Here is a 16,549-nt window from a genome sequence, read left to right on the forward strand (position 1 = left end):
ATAAAATATGTGAAATGTTTAAAAATATAAAAATTAAGAACAAAATTATGAAAAAAGGCTACTGATATTGCCACTGCCATGTTTTGATAATGGGGTAAACATACCTTGTCTCTTATTATTTAACCAGCTCTCAAAAGCTAATACAATTCCCAAAGGGCTTTCAGCAGCCAATTGAAAAGGAAAAGAGAAAGAGAGTTCGTCTCATTATCAAAACATTGCAGTGTAGATATCAATAGACAAAATATAATGTGGCCAATAATACATCACAATATTTCGTGATATTTTCGCAGCAAAAAATAGAATATGAAGATCTTGACGAGTTTTCAAAATCTCAAGAAAATTTTGGGATTAGGTAGTTTTATCAAAAATCGGAATGATTTTGTGACCATACTGATACTAGTAATATCATTCCTAGAAGGATTTCAAAAAAATCAGAAGAGACGTGATAAAAGGATTTCAAACCCCCTGAGAAGAAGAAAAACCTGATATTACATTAGGATACATTCAATGAAACCCTCTGTCATCACCATTTCAAGATTCAATCGTGTTCCAAACGTATTACAGTAGTCCTACAGCACAAATTAAATTAAAACAGAGAAGCCGAAGAAATTGAGATCTTTTGAAACACATAAGCATAGATTAAACACTGTTAAATGGCAAACTGAAAAGAATCATTACCAATCATTGAACTGGAAGAAGGATCGAGAAGAACGCCACAATCTCAATATTCCGTTTCTATGCTGATCCGAACTCCGAAAACCACTTCTCATGGCGTTCTATGTCAGCTGCTGATACACTGCGTTGAACCTTGGTCAAAGCTTCTTCAAAGTCGCACATGGCCACTGGGTCCTTTGAAATCTCATCCTTAGGCATGTTCTTGATCTCATCTCGTGTTTTGCCTGCAATTTTACGCCTCATGCCATTCAATGAGGCATCTCTACATACATTCGTGAGATCATCTCCACTGTATCCGTCTGTTCGACGGGCCACGCCATCAACATTTACATCAGGAGCAACCTGTTTGAGGGGTATGCGCGAGTTACTGAAAGATATAAAGCCTACCAAAAGGAAATGACACAAGTGCCTCAAATAAGGGGAATGATAATGTATAATTATATACTGTCAGTGTCTAAACAATCTCTATATGCATCAAATTGGACCATCAAATATATTTGGAACCTCTTAAACAGGCCACAACTGGAACATTGCACTGGAAGGCTACCATTACGTATCTGTGTAGTTTTAGACAGTCGGCTATAGTTATGGCAACAGTCCAGAACGAAGTACTTCAGATCTTCAGTTTCTTTGACTAAAGAATCTGAGAAGTGGAACGAAAATGAAGAGTATATTGAAGGGCATAATCCTATACAAAAAAATATACATCATAGTTTGGTGTATAAAGCATTTATATTGTCCAATCATTTAACATGCCTGTCAATCCAAACCATCCAATTGGTGGACGACCTTTTCGACAGACCACAGCCCAAAATTCACATTGATCGATTGATCCTAACAGTGTGATCAAAGTACATTATTAATGCAATTTTGAATCCATTAACCAGTTTTCGACTCAATCGATTCACAAAATCCAAAATGAACAGGGCCTAAGTGAATAGCATTAGATTCCAATGAGGCGGAGATCAGGGCAATCGTGCAGGGCATTAGATTGTTGGAGAGGAACCTTATGGGTCACGTGGCGGTGGAGGATGATTCTCCTCAATGTCATTAGGTGGCTCTAGGGATCCCAAGCCTCCCCTTGGAGATTTGCCTTATATTTGGATGAGATTCAGGACATGGTGGCAGGTTCCTCTATGTCTTTTAATCATGTCAGGTCGCCTAATAGCAATGCCGATAGGCTTGCTAGGGCAGGTGTTTCTGAGAAGAACCTAGAATTGTATGACTATCTTCCACCTTGATCAATGCGGTATCAGGAGGCGTTATAGATTCTCTATCTCAATCATTTGCTTTTGTCTTTCTCTGTCATTATTATCTTGACCTTCTCGGTCACGGGTTTTCCCGCTTTGGTTCTTTAATAAAATTTCAGCCATTAAAAAGAAGATATGAGAGCCTTTTACTTTACCCTTAAACACTCGATTATTTTGTTCTTTCCATATAGTCCATAAAACTCCGCCCGTGTTTTTCAAAGCCTGCCCCAACCCAGGATAAAGGAGGAGGGTTGGCGTCAAGTTGGCAGCCGGTCATAAACTCAACTCACCTTCATCATGATAATTTTCTAAAGGATTCATTAGCCAACCCCAACTAGTTTGGGACAAAGGCTTAGTTGAGTTGAGTTGAGAGTTGAGTTCCATATAGTCCATTAGTAACATGAAAGACCGAGCTCCATAATATATCTTTCCTTTTCTTGGCGAAGGGGCTAGCAGTTAGCTTTCAACTAGTTTTTGTAGTCCAAGAGGAAAGACCCATAAGATGCCAAAGCGAGCTAATAAGCGGCTCCAAACCTCTCGAGCTAACCTGCAATAGGAAATCAATGACTTCTCAAATGATCAAACGTCAAAATCTTACCCAAAGTTGAGGACCATCCGAAGGCACACTAGAGAGTGCTGGAATCCTCCAAATTTTTTTGCTGGCGAAGACGGCAAAGGTGACAAAAGACGAAGATAACGGATTTGATGTTGAAAACCTCGATGGAGTTCCAGATCCAGACCCTTTTGTCGCTTCTGTTCCTCTTCAAAAATTCATAGCTGAGAATATTTACGAACCTAACCAATGAATCCATCCTCTTCCAAAAAAAATTACCACAGAACCTAACTTTTTCTTCTTCTTTTTTGACAGGGTATCCCCACGCCAATTTTTAGGGTAGGACTTGAACCTAACTTTCCAAGAGACCCTACCATATACCTACTAGCAAGGATTTAAATTTTGGTTTCGGTTTCGGTTTTGATCGGCACGGAAACGGACACATTTCGGTTTTGGTGGAAATTTCGGTAGAAATCTTGTAAAATCACGGAAACATATAGAAACATATGCAAATAAAAAATAATAATCTTTTAAAACAATGTGCATTTAATCTTTTAAAACAATGTGCAAATGATGAAATTTAAAGATGAAACTTTGAGGAATGCTAGAATAAGCATAAATATATACCTAGAAACCATCACATGAGCAACAAAACCATCCATAATGGCTTAATCACGTCGAACACCTACTGACATGCGTTGTCACACGTGTCTAGAACAATAAAGTCAATAAAGAAGTACATTGTAAAGAAAGTACAATGACCAGTCTCTCCTCTAAGGACCCTAACTCTACCTTAATACGACATAGAGTTACAATGTATTACCGGTCCCATGCCGATCTAACATCTCATGCATAAGATACGATTACTTTGTTGTGCAGTTCAATGATGTTGCCCATCAGATATCATTCTCTACATTACTGAAATGAAATGAAATCCAAATAATATCTTTCCATTTTTTTGTTGTTCCGACCATTTTGATCGAATTTCGGTTGAATTTTGGGAATTTCGGTCAAAATTTCAGGGAAATAATGATGTAAAAGGAAATCATGTAGATTTCGTTTCGGGGGGGATGGAAATGGAAACATGTTGTGCGGAACCAATTCATTCTCGTATGGGGTTTACCGTTCCACCAACGCATGAAGAGCCGGAAGCTCATTCCCTACCCTTATTTGAGGGCATATCATCCGAATCACCTTGATAGAGGGGTGGGAGTCAGAGATGGGCCCAGTTCTCATTCTTCACTGCTTAGCTCAATTACTAAATCTATTTCGGTAATTTCGGGGAAATTTAAAACCATACCTACTTGAAGTAATCCTAGACCGTGACTTCGGCATCACTAGCCACGACAAAAAGGTCAATGAACAAGACCACAAGAGACGACTCCAGACACCACCAATCTTTCCAAAACTTCATTGTCTCCCTTATACGTTCTATATCTGATACTTTTCACGAATCTGGGTTTCAATTTCAAAATGTCCTTCCATACCTTGATAGTATCATTCTTATATTTATCATTCAGGTTCCAACCACCATGACCACTCCCATATCTATGCACTATAACCTTCGCCCATAAATGATTTCTCTCTTCTCCGAATCTCCTCCGACACTTCCCAAGAAGAGCATAGTTCATTAAGCTGAGATTACGAATTTCAAGCCCACCAGCAGATTCGGATCTGCAAAAATCCCCCAATTAACCAAATAAATCCTCTTTTTTCTCATTACGAATTCCAAACCTCTCGAGCTAACCTGCAATAGGAAATCATGACTTCTCAAATGATCAAACGTCAAAATCTTACCCAAAGTTGAGGACCATCCGAAGGCACACTAGAGAGTGCTGGAATCCTCCAAATTTTTTTTGCTGGCGAAGATGGCAAAGCTGACAAAAGACGAAGATAACGGATTTGATGTTGAAAACCTCGATGGAGTTCCAGATCCAGACCCTTTTGTCGCTTCTGTTCGACTTCTCAAATGATCAAACGTCAAAATCTTAACCAAAGTTGAGGACCATCCGAAGGCACACTAGAGAGTGCTGGAATCCTCCAAATTTTTTTTGCTGGCGAAGATGGGAAAGCTGACAAAAGACGAAGATAACGGATTTGATGTTGAAAACCTCGATGGAGTTCCAGATGCAGACCCTTTTGTCGCTTATGTTCCTCTTCAAAAATTCATAGCTGAGAATATTTACGAACCTAACCAATGAATCCATCCTCTTCCGAAAAAAATTATGACAGAACCTAACTTTTTCTTCTTCTTTTTTGACAGGGTATCCCCACGCTAATTTTTAGGGCAGGACTTGAACCTAACTTTCCAAGAGACCCTACCATCTACCTACTAACAAGGATTTAAATTTCGGTTTCGGTTTTGATCGGCACGGAAACGGAAACATTTTGGTTTTGGTGGAAATTTTGGTAGAAATCTTGTAAAATCACAGAAACATATAGAAACATATGCAAATAAAAAATAATAATCTTTTAAAACAATGTGCATTTAATCTTTTAAAACAATGTGCAAATGATGAAATTTAAAGATGAAACTTTGAGGAATGCTAGAATAAGCATAAATATATACCTAGAAACCATCACATGAGCAACAAAACCATCCAAAATGGCTTAATCACGTCGAACACCTACTGACATGCGTTGTCACACATAAGGGTGTCAATTTTGGCTCGGGCTCAGAAGCTCCTCGAGGTCGGCTCGAATCCTTAACAAACCGAGCCGAGCGGGCTCGCCAGGCTCGTTAAGCTTAACGAGCCGAGCCCGATTTAGGCCAGGCTCGGCTCGTTAAGGCTCGTTAAGAATTTAATATATTTAAATATATATATATATAGTATATATTAATATATACACTAAAAGGGTTGTCCAGGGAGTGAAAGGGGGAGGCAAAATATGTCACTTCATTTTTGGAACCCCATTTGTTACTTGGACCACCCCCCATAGTCTAAAAAAAGTAGTCAAATTACACTAGATAGGGTTGTCCAGGGAAGATGAGGGGTGTGAACTTAATATAGCCGAGCCGAGCCTGAGCCTGGTTCGAGCCCGAGCCGAGCCGAGCTTTTGAGCTGAACGAGCCAAGCCAAGCCTGGCCAAGCTCGGCTCGGCTCGTTTACACCCCTAGTCACACATGTCTAGAACAATAAAGTCAATAAAGAAGTACATTGTAAAGAAAGTACAATGACCAGTCTCTCCTCCAAGGACCCTAACTCTACCTTAATACGACATAGAGTTACAATGTATTACCGTTCCCATGCCGATCTAATATCTCATGCATAAGATACGATTACTTTGTTGTGCAGTTAAATGATGTTGCCCATCAGATATCATTCTCTACATTACTGAAATGAAATGAAATGCAAATAATATCTTTCCATATTTTTGTTGTTCCGACCATTTTGATCGAATTTTGGTTGAGTTTTGGGAATTTCGGTCAAAATTTCGGGGAAATAATGATGTAAAAGGAAATCATGTAGATTTCGTTTCGGTGGGGATGGAAATGGAAACATGTTGTGCGGAACCAATTCATTCTCGTATGGGGTTTACCGTTCCACCGACGCATGAAGAGCCGGAAGCTCATTCCCTACCCTTATTTGAGGACATATCTTCTGAATCACCTTGGTAGCGGGGTGGGAGTCAAAGATGGGCCCAGTTCTCATTCTTCACCGCTTAGCTCAGTTACTAAATCTATTTCGGCAATTTCGGGGAAATTTAAAACCATACCTACTTGAAGTAATCCTAGACCGTGACTTCGGCATCACTAGCCACGACAAAAAGGTCAATGAACAAGACCACAAGAGACGACTCCAGACACCACCGATCTTTCCAAAACTTCATTGTCTCCCTTATACGTTCTATATCTGATACCTTTCACGAATCTGCGTTCCAATTTCAAAATGTCCTTCCATACCTTGATAGTATCGTTCTTATATCTATCATTCAGGTTCCAACCACCATGACCACTCCCATATCTATGCACTATAACCTTCCCCCATAAAGGATTTCTCTCTTCTCCGAATCTCCTCTGACACTTCCCAAGAAGAGCATAGTTCATTAAGCTGAGATTACGAATTTCAAGCCCACCAGCTGATTCGGATCTGCAAAAATCCCCCAATTAACCAAATAAATCATCTTTTTCTCATTTGACACACCCCCCCCAAGCGCACACACACACTCACTCCAAAAAATGAAACAAAATAAAATAAGTGAAAGTTGCAATATCTAGATTCAAAAGGGACAGAAGCTTTATATAAGAAGCAATAGCAGTAGTTGATGGTGGGAGCATTAAGTGATTCGGAAGTGGATTCAAGGGTAAGATTTAGGAGAGAGGGCTACCCCTTAAGGAAAAATATTCCTAAGAATAAGAGCTTCGAGGTCATTGAGTATATGCCTTCAAAATGCCTTTATGGACTGATTGAATTTATTGATCAATGGACTCCTGAACTAATAAATGGTTGTGACAAATAATAATGATGAACTTTCAATGTAGGTATATAAGTATATCACACAAAAGACATGAGTATGCCGTATCTGAAGAAAAGGCATAACAAGTTCAAAAGAGAAGACATCTGAAGCTTGAAATCTATCAAAAAAAAAAAAAAACCACTAAAGCATGGCACATTAAAAAAAATTAACTTGCCAAGAACTTTAAACAGGTAAAGAAAAACCATTTACCTCAACAGTCTTGAGGTTAATCCGGATAAGCTCCTTACGGCTCTCAAAATTTGGAAGAGGTATATATATTCGCTTTTCCAGCCTTCTCCTGCATTGCATCACATAACATCCCAAGTCAGTCCAAGCGCAACACAAGAGGAGACTGGCCCATTTTGAAGAAAATGGAAAAAAAAAAAGATATGCCAAAATTCAAATTCTTCGGAATAAAACCATAACAACAACCGTATCACAAAAGTCTCATAGTACTGTTTTAGATGATTTCAAACCTAAGCGCTTCATCAATATCCCATGGAAAGTTAGTGGCTGCCAAGACCATCACTATTTTCCGTTGACCATCTTCACCAGTGGAACTGTTGCTAACACCATCTACTTGTACAAGAAGTTCAGACTTCACCCTCCTAGATGATTCATGCTCTCCTGAAGCACTGGACAAACCCAAGCTTTTAAATACTATCCACTATATTGACATCAAAATTACGGGATCAAACTCACTAAAATGTGCCACCATAACCATAAGCATTCTAGAAATATCAAGCCGAAAGATTTAAAAAATAAACAGATAATATATAAATCACAACAGTTATTTCGAAACCTGTGTTCAAAGGGCATCAATATTGATGTCAGTTTCCATGAACTATGCATAGCATAGGCAGAATGTCAACTACTAGATAAAACATTCGCCCCTTTGAATAAATGTGCCCTTGAAATGGGGCCAAGATAATGTATAGCAAGTACATAAGCACATGCATGCCTACATAAAAATAAATACATATGTGAATTTGTGTTACATGAATTAATAGTGTTACCTGGACTAATACTAATACACTAAAAAACCACTTGAATTTCTGGACTGTGTATCTACGGTAATGCATATGTATGCACCTTTTTCCTTTGGAAATTTCAGAGGTTTTAGCATGCATTATGTCACAGTGTATCCATATGCATATACACATATATAGGAGACAAGTTTCTATTTCTACCAAACGAAAAAAAAGGAAGAAGGGAAGGCGCCCACATATGCATACCCCCGAGCATTGCAAAGTGAGTCAATCTCGTCAATGAAAATTGTACTTGGAGCATAAGCTCTTGCCAATTCAAACAAGCATCGAACCATGCGCTCACTCTCCCCACGCCATTTTGAAGCCAGTGTAGCCGAAGAAACATTGAAAAATGTGGTTCCACATTCTGTAGCCACTGCTTTAGCCAAAAGAGTCTTTCCAGTGCCAGGCGGACCAAACATAAGAACTCCTTTCCATGGCCGACGAATACCCTGTAAAATTTAACGTAAAAGAAATTATTATGGCAACTCTATATATGGCAATGCACCACCAAAAAGTTCACTCCAGACACTTGCAACAGATACGTTGAACTACTCTGATTGCAATACTGATCTAATTCTCAGTATTTCTGTCAGATATAGGAGCTATATTATCATAAGGAACAGTATTTTGGAAGCATTCAAATAACTCCAGTTACTGTAGCAATTGAAAATAATAATGATTATCAGTCAATAATAATTCATAACTAGATTCAAGCAATACCTAACTTCAGGATTCAAAGACAGTGTAAAAACTCTATTTTTACTTCTGAAGTAAATGATAGAAAAACAAGATGATAATAAAATTTCATTTGTGGATGAAAGTTACGAGAAATTAATGAACTATTCGTAAAATTCGCATTTAATTTGGAAGATTTGGGTGTAGTTCGGAAAATATCACATTTAACTCACATAAGTTTTATTAAAGTTTAAAACAAGGAGATGGAAATTAGGGATTTTTTCAAATATTTGACTATTGTTGGGAAAATTTTGTAACTGTGGTTATAATAACATTTGCAGTTTTATACAGGTTGTCAATCACACAAACAACATGCACTTGGAAGGATGAGTTGTCTTTTGACTAAGATGTTTTAAATGAACACAGCATATCACCATTTTCAAAAAAAATAAAAATGAACACTCAACATATCATATTAGATATGCCATTTGACCTTGACCAACGATCCCGTGATTTTTAACAGTTCAATCATTTTGAGTATACCTGATGGCCTAATCTGTATGATGTGCATTTAATGTCTTGTATTCTGGCAGTGATTCATCACCCCGGGGGACTAATGTGTGCGACACTGAACCGCATATTAGGGCTACAGGTGCAAGCAGTGTTTAAAAACTTGTTGACTCAGCTCGGAACTCAGCCGAGCCGACTCCCTTTTACCGTGGCCGTGTTACGCGTTTTGCCCTACAAAGTCAATAAAAACTCCTTTGACTCTCCCGGATTATGACCGCGTCAACCAAGTGTTCGACCGGGTCGTGCCGAGTCGACTAGGATTTTCTTCGGCCACGTTCCACGAATCTGCATTTTAAACACTGGTTTGATCTTGTTTTGCAATATTAGAGATCTCTTGATTTTCAACATTGTATAACCTTAATTTCATTTTTGAAATGAAAATGTATGCAGGTTTTTATTTAGATAAAGCTTTACATTTACTGACAGAATTACTTTGATAATTGAATATTTATGTCTAAATTTCCTATGAATTTGTGGAACTTTTGCTGACCTTGAAGTTACTTCATCTACAATAAATTTCTATAAACTAGCACTGGTGATGATCTATATCTTCTGGTTAAGAATTAATCCATCACTGACCATAGAACTCCGACATAAACCAGTCCAATAGGGCAGTGATTGCATATTGTACTCAACCTGGTAACAAGTAGCAAGTTCCAAGTAGAATTTTCAAAAAGGGAGAGCAAAACAGTCATAATCGTTGCAGAAGCCTTAGTTGGATTCATTCAGCATTCAAGATCAAATCATCTTCAATTCCTGGGTTTTTTATGCATTGCAATAAAAAATAACCTAGGCTACTTGCACCTTGGAATCGAACCAAAAGCCTGTTGTCTAGACTAAACCAGCCTAGTCATCCTGAACCTAGCTATTCACTGGATTTATTGGGAGTCAAATACAGCCCTACCTATAGCCTAGGCGGCCACCCATCATTAGAACTGATAAATTATTGTAAGAATGACTTTTGAATAAGACTTGAAAATCTTTTGGCACTAAACCACTAAACAAGTCCATTTGTATGCTTGTAAAAAAAGTATCTGCATTTATATATGCTAGAAAAACCTGTTTCATGGACCCTGCTTAGGTGCCCAGGGGGCTCTCGCTGGGCATTTGACTGCTATACTTGAAAGCCAATACATCCCCAGAAGCCTGCTTTACATTGGGACACCGCACACCCATGCAGACCTTCCTTTACATTTGTGAGACAGTTCAGATGGGTAATGATGTAATCATTCAAGGACTACTAATTAAATGGAATAGAACTGAGATGTTCTCAACAAGGTTCTAGCCTTCTAGGCCCTTTACAAAAAGCAACGTTTCAAATTCGGTTTCGGTTACCAAAGGAACGGAAAGTTTCGGTTTTGGTTGAAAATATCAGTGGAAATCCTGTATAATCACGAAAACATATGGAAACTGTCAAACAACCAATTACTCCAAAAGCTTAAGTTGTTGGAGATGGAGTTATTTAATCTTTTAAACTTTAAACACTCCCCCTCATGTATGGCCCCTCTTTTTAGGATTGGCCTACACGTGGCACGTGGCCCCTCTTTTTGGGTTGTCCATTAAATGTGGATTTTTTTAATAACAAGGAGTTTTGAACCCAGGCCAATTGCTTTGATAACATGTCAAACAACCAATAACTCCAAAAGCTTAAGCTGTTGGAGACGGCGTTATTTAATCTTTTATACTTTAATCATATGCAAAAGATAGAATTTAAAGATGAAACTTCATAAAATGCTATTATAAACACAAATACACACAAGTTACAAAGCATCGCATAAGCAAGACAACCATCCATAATGGTTTAAAAACATCGAACACCTAGTGCAATGCAGTGTTGCGCATACGTTATAATTTAGTACATACCAAATTTCACATGTAATTCATATAAATATTTATATGTAATACATGCACCACATTTCGCATGCAATTCATATAAATATAATAATCGAATACATACTGATATAGTATACAATATTACCCTTACAATTTTGGTTTATGTATTTTGGTCGTTTCAGTTTAGGTTCGGTGGGGATGGAAACCGAACATTTCTATCGTTCTGTCAGTTTCAGTTGAAATTTAAATCCATGACAAAAAGTGACCTAAGGCATTCTAAGACTCCATGAGACCTACTGTGCATACAGGCAGAAATATAACACATTCTTCTCCTTACTAAATTCATTATTATAAATTCTTTAATTTGTTATTAGTCTAGTCGGCGCAGAATTTGGGAATTTAAGATTGAAATTCTTGCTGTCTCAAGGAACTTTTTTTGTTGGATCCTTGTGTTCTTAGATGGTTGACATTTTTTAGAGTGATATAAAACTAATCTTCAAAGGATAAGGCAAAGTACAAAGGAAACACTGCAAAGAAAAATCAGGGTGCAGTTTCTGTAAATTGAGGAAAAACATTGACAGTGGAAAAGTCAGGCCCAATGGAAGTGGAGTACCTGAAAATACTCAGGCATCCATAAAGGAAGGACGACAGCTTCCTCCAAAAGTCTCTTGGCTTCACTCAATCCTGCAACATCATCCCATCTTACTCCAGGGCTCGTTTCCAATACATCTCTTTCCAGCATTGCAGCCAAGTCTGCATCTGGTCCTTCATATTGTCCTCTCCTTGATTTTCCCTCTTCCGCATCCCCACCCTATCAACATCACATACAAGTAACCAGAATTGATAAGTAGGATTTAAAATATGACCGATATCAAATAAATATGACAACAGCATCTATAACCGAAGCGATTATGCAAAAAGTAAAGATCAATCATGATTATTGACAGTTAATGTGGTTAACAAATTCAAAAAAGAAAAAAAAATATAGTTTTTCAAGGGATATAGCAAGACAACTCACTAAGTGGTTGAATTGGACCCATTTAGACTATTTTTTATACCTTTTTGTTGCTTCTATGCCTACAGAGTTTAGCTAACTCTGACTGGTTTCATGGGCATTCTAAAAATTGTTTTTTTTTTTTTGTATTAGGTGTCTATGCATTCTTATAAATGAAGATTCACAACTCTTATTTATAATTCTGATATTGTCTTGGGAGAGCATCACTCTTCGCCTTGGAACTTTGAGCTCAATGAAGTATTTCTTGATCAGCACCTTCATTATAAAAGACAAAACTTACCTGCAATCAGATCTCCTTGAATTTAATTCATTCAATATCATTTGCCTTCTGCAAAGTGCTCCATCGAGTTAAATGGTCCTTGATAGTGACATCTCGGCACAAGCTTTGTGAATTTGTCAGTTGCCACATGTGTTACCTGGAGACACTTCTAACATTTGGTCTTTTTCAGCATGAACATTTGGAGACAGTAGACAGTCCCCAAGACAATAATGACACTCCAGGCCAGAACAGATGAAGCATCCTCATGATGCCATAAAAAAGACCCATGCCAGCATCCCATGACACCGTGTCCCTTTTCAGAACAGCTAATGTTGGCTTTTGTCACTAAATCACCTACCTCATGCTTTGCACCATGCATGCACACATGCAGAGAGAGAGAGAGAGAGAGAGAGAGAGAGAGAGAGAGATTTTCTTGCTAAGACTTCCTAATGCAAAATACAGTATCAGATTCACCATAATACATGATGAAGACTTCCAGCTTTGGTTGTCGCTTTTGTCCAGGATATTGGTGGAGCTCTAGGTGCCAGCATGAGAACTTTTCGGACAGGAGATACATGCAATGCTCTGGCCCAAGTTCGTGACAGTGGGGATCTCTTCTTAGTTTGGATCCTGAATCAATGGAGAAAGGCTTCCTGTTACTGCACCTGCTAAAGCCATTTAACCACAATTTTAATGGCCTATTCCACTCTTCAACAGCACAGGGAACATAGCCGCATGGCGGAAAAAGGTTATGTTCTACCACCATTTAGAAGCCAGCCATGATCTGTGCAATTCATGGTACCAAAGAAAATTATGCCCTTTCATTTTAATTGTTTGCAACTCATGTTCTACTGATTATTTCCATTTTATGTTGCTGTTGTTGCTGTGTTTAAAGGAAACCAAGGCCCACAAGTCAAAGAGTTATAACTTTTGTTCTTTTGGTTTCCTATTATCTATTTAGGGTTTATTCAATGCTTTTGTATGCTTGTTACAGCAGGCAACACAAAGAGAACCAAATTAGTTGTAAATGATTTTTGTTAGTTTAGAAGTTTAGATATTTGCCATAAACAGACCTGGTTGGAACTGAATGATATTTTAAAATTCTCTATTGGATTGATAATTTTTCTCCATTTCTTTATTTCTTGGTTTTTCTCTCTTATTTTGACTTCTTGAACGGAAGCATAACCATGCCCGCATTTGATGCCACCTTGTCGGAAACCTGAATTGCGTTGGCACTCACCACCCAGGCTACATATCCAAATGACACTAAGTTCTACAGGGTATCCACTTCAACTATTATCCTCGTCTACTTTGACATTCTTTTTGTACAAATCCCCACCCTGCAAGTCTCACACACAATACCTGTCAATTGATTTTCTTATTAAGGCAACAGTGGTTTAAATAAATTTTTTTATTTTGCTTAGTCAAGTTAAGATGACCAAAAAAATTTTGTGGGAGTAGCAAGCGATCCCTACTAGCAAATTGGGGATCTGTCATCCGGAGATGACAATTCAAATCAGAAATTTTACAACGCAACTTACTAGGAAAAATGTGTATCAGCTATGGCACTGCCGTGAGAAGATGCAAGGGGATTCCATGCTGTGTTCTTCTAGGCACAAGACAAGCTGAAGAATGGCAAATCTAGTTCAATCCAATATAAGTCGAGCAAAGTCAACCAAACCAATTCTAAAAACGAAGACAAGTCAAAGCCAAGTTAAGCTAAGCTAAATTTAAGAGACGATGTCAATAATTATTAGAGAAAGAGATATGAACAATCAAATATTATGCTCATTTAACTTCAACTTTGTCAACATAACTTCGAAGCGAGAGGCAGAAATCGGTAATCACAATCAACAAAAAGAAAATGTCCAACTTGGTTTAGACAAACTAAGTAATGCAGAAATCACTAAACTGCAATCAACATATAGAAATGGCAAAGACCAATAAATTTACTAGAATTACCAGCAAATCATTCTTGCCGGAATAGGATTTGCCGGAGGTTGTGCTCTTTTTCCCAGGCACTCCAGATGCAGTCGATGCTCGAACACCTGAGTTAGATCTACTTGAATTGTTTGACTTTGCTCCACGACCAACAGTTCCCCCTCTAGATGAGCTACGAGCCCATGTTGTATCTTGAGAAGATTTTCTTACACCCACTTGGCCAGCCCTTCCTGTTCTTCTGCTTCCAAATTGCTGATTATTGTCTCGGCTGGGCGGTCTCCAAACATCAGGGTCATCCATCTGGGCACCTGAGGAAGTCGGGTACTCATCAAGTGGTTGGAAAATAAAGGATTTAGTAGGAATCGGGGGCGAGGAAGGGCGTCTAGACCCCGGAATTTCCTTGAAGGCCCTTCTTTCTGCATCCAACTGTTTGACAATATCTATTTCCTCGGATAGACCTTTCTTGCAGTTCATCCATTTTGTACGAATTAAAGGATCATCGAGTGTGCTCAGGTGCCTGAAAACAGAAAAAATTTGAGAATCTTACCTTTCTGCTGACCCGTAATGGGGAAAATACGCAAAAGAATGTGGATATAAGTTAAAAATTTGAGGAATTCAGCATTCGCAGTTTGAAACATCTTCACATGGGCAGTGATTTTGATCGCACATCCCCAATGTAGATGAACAATGGCCCAGAAGTCACATCGATCAAAAGATCACAATCATCTGATCAGTGGGATGCAAATGGAGAGTTAAACTTAAAACTTATGAATGATATTGGCAATAGTTTATATTTAACAAGAAATCCATTGATCGAGGTGTGAGGAATGACCAATCAATGTGGCTTTTTGGGTTCTGGGCTACCCAAGGTGGCAGCCACTGGATGGATTTCTGGACCACTGTCATGGCCACAAGACTAGGTGGTGACCCAGATATGCTATAATTCATCTAAAGAGCTAAAGGGCAATCTTCGGCACATGTTTCATCAAAAGGTGGAAATTGTAATACAAGACTTACAAAGCCCATAAACCAATTGGAGGCCACTCCAAAAACATAATCCTAGTGTCATATGACAAGGAAGACATCAACATACATACGATGAAACATCGGGAGTAGCATTGTAACAACTATTAAGAATCAAGGCTTCTCGGAAACAACATACATGTGCATCACATAATAATAGTACCTCATCTGAAATGGTAAATAGAAAGTTGGAATAACGATACTGTGAGAACACTCTTCCTATAGTGGTCTGGTCAACTTTAAAGTCACAGCAACAGCCACAGAATAATTAAAATATTTATGCGATAATGGAAACTGTAATGGATTTCAAAAATAAATGAACAGTAATGTCTAATTGCAAGAATCAAAATTCATCAACAAAACAAACCAATTTCTAATTCTGATCAGCTAATCAGAAATTTCAAGTAAATAAAAGGCACTGAATCAAACAGAGAAACATTTCTGCGAAAAAAAAAAAAAGAAGGTGAAATTACCTAAGCTGATTTACTAAATTGCTTTTAAAATCAAAATCATAAAGATAAAAGAAATAGCAAATCCGCCTTGACATTGATAAATAAGACAACAAAGGAAATTGTACAAAGGCGAAACCAAAAGCCAGCAAACTGAGATCTTGAAAGAATTCCCAAAGATGAATCGACGTGAAAAAATCGAATAAAATGAGAATGAGAGATGCAAATAGAAGAAATTACTTGTTGATCTGTGCGATGGCACCATCAAAGAAGATGATGGAGCTATCGTAGAGGCCTTCTAGGGCATATTCTCTGGCCAATTTCACGTGATCCTGCAAGCCTGAAAGTGGTCCGACCATTCTTGAAACCTAGGGTTTTGAAGAATTAGGGTTCTGATTGGGTTTCAATGGAAAAGAAAGCATTGGGGAAATGCTGTGCTTTTTTAGGGCTTTTTCTTAACTTAATTTTGGATGTGTTTGGTTTGAACACTCTTCTGCAACACATTTGAGATGATGGAGACGTTTGAACTTTTAGCTTTTTAGGCCGGGGAGAGTCGATATTACGGAACTACCCTCATGTATACGCAGAAATTTTATGATCTGGTAAGAGAAGGGTACTGATATTCACACTACCATGTTTTGACAATTGCAATACCTCATCTTGTCTTTTTCTTTCTTTATTTGCTTACGAGAGTGACCATCGCGTAAGGCATTTCGCAGGCCCGTTGTTGCATGAGAGTGCCTCAGTGCCACACATAGGCACGGATTTTGTCTTTTTCATTTAATTCATCTGAGGTGGCTGCTCCATCATGCAACAG

At 38.2% G+C, this 16,549-nt stretch overlaps 1 protein-coding gene across 2 annotated transcripts; it reads right to left on the reverse strand.

Moving 5' to 3' along the window:
• Positions 1-466: 466 nt before the first annotated feature.
• LOC143858606 (katanin p60 ATPase-containing subunit A1-like) lies at positions 467-16,239 on the reverse strand. Of its 2 annotated transcripts, XR_013238985.1 has the most exons (8): positions 15,973-16,239; positions 14,282-14,777; positions 11,659-11,856; positions 8,172-8,416; positions 7,413-7,571; positions 7,147-7,234; positions 679-1,017; positions 467-569 (listed from the first exon to the last, which is right to left on the reverse strand). XR_013238985.1 is itself a non-coding variant. In XM_077369296.1 (7 exons), exons 1-7 carry the CDS (start codon positions 16,089-16,091, stop codon positions 736-738), a joined length of 1,587 nt encoding a protein of 528 aa, XP_077225411.1. In that variant the 5' UTR covers positions 16,092-16,239; the 3' UTR covers positions 467-735. The 2 variants fall into 2 exon arrangements, 1 of the variants encoding a protein (XP_077225411.1); XM_077369296.1 differs by having other exon boundaries at positions 467-1,017.
• Between the last annotated feature and the right edge of the window lie 310 nt (positions 16,240-16,549).

This window comes from Tasmannia lanceolata, unplaced genomic scaffold (assembly GCF_043159265.1).
Source record: "Tasmannia lanceolata isolate RefF3 unplaced genomic scaffold, GAP_Taslan_0.1 ptg000026l, whole genome shotgun sequence".
Classification (NCBI taxonomy): Eukaryota; Viridiplantae; Streptophyta; class Magnoliopsida; order Canellales; family Winteraceae; genus Tasmannia; species Tasmannia lanceolata.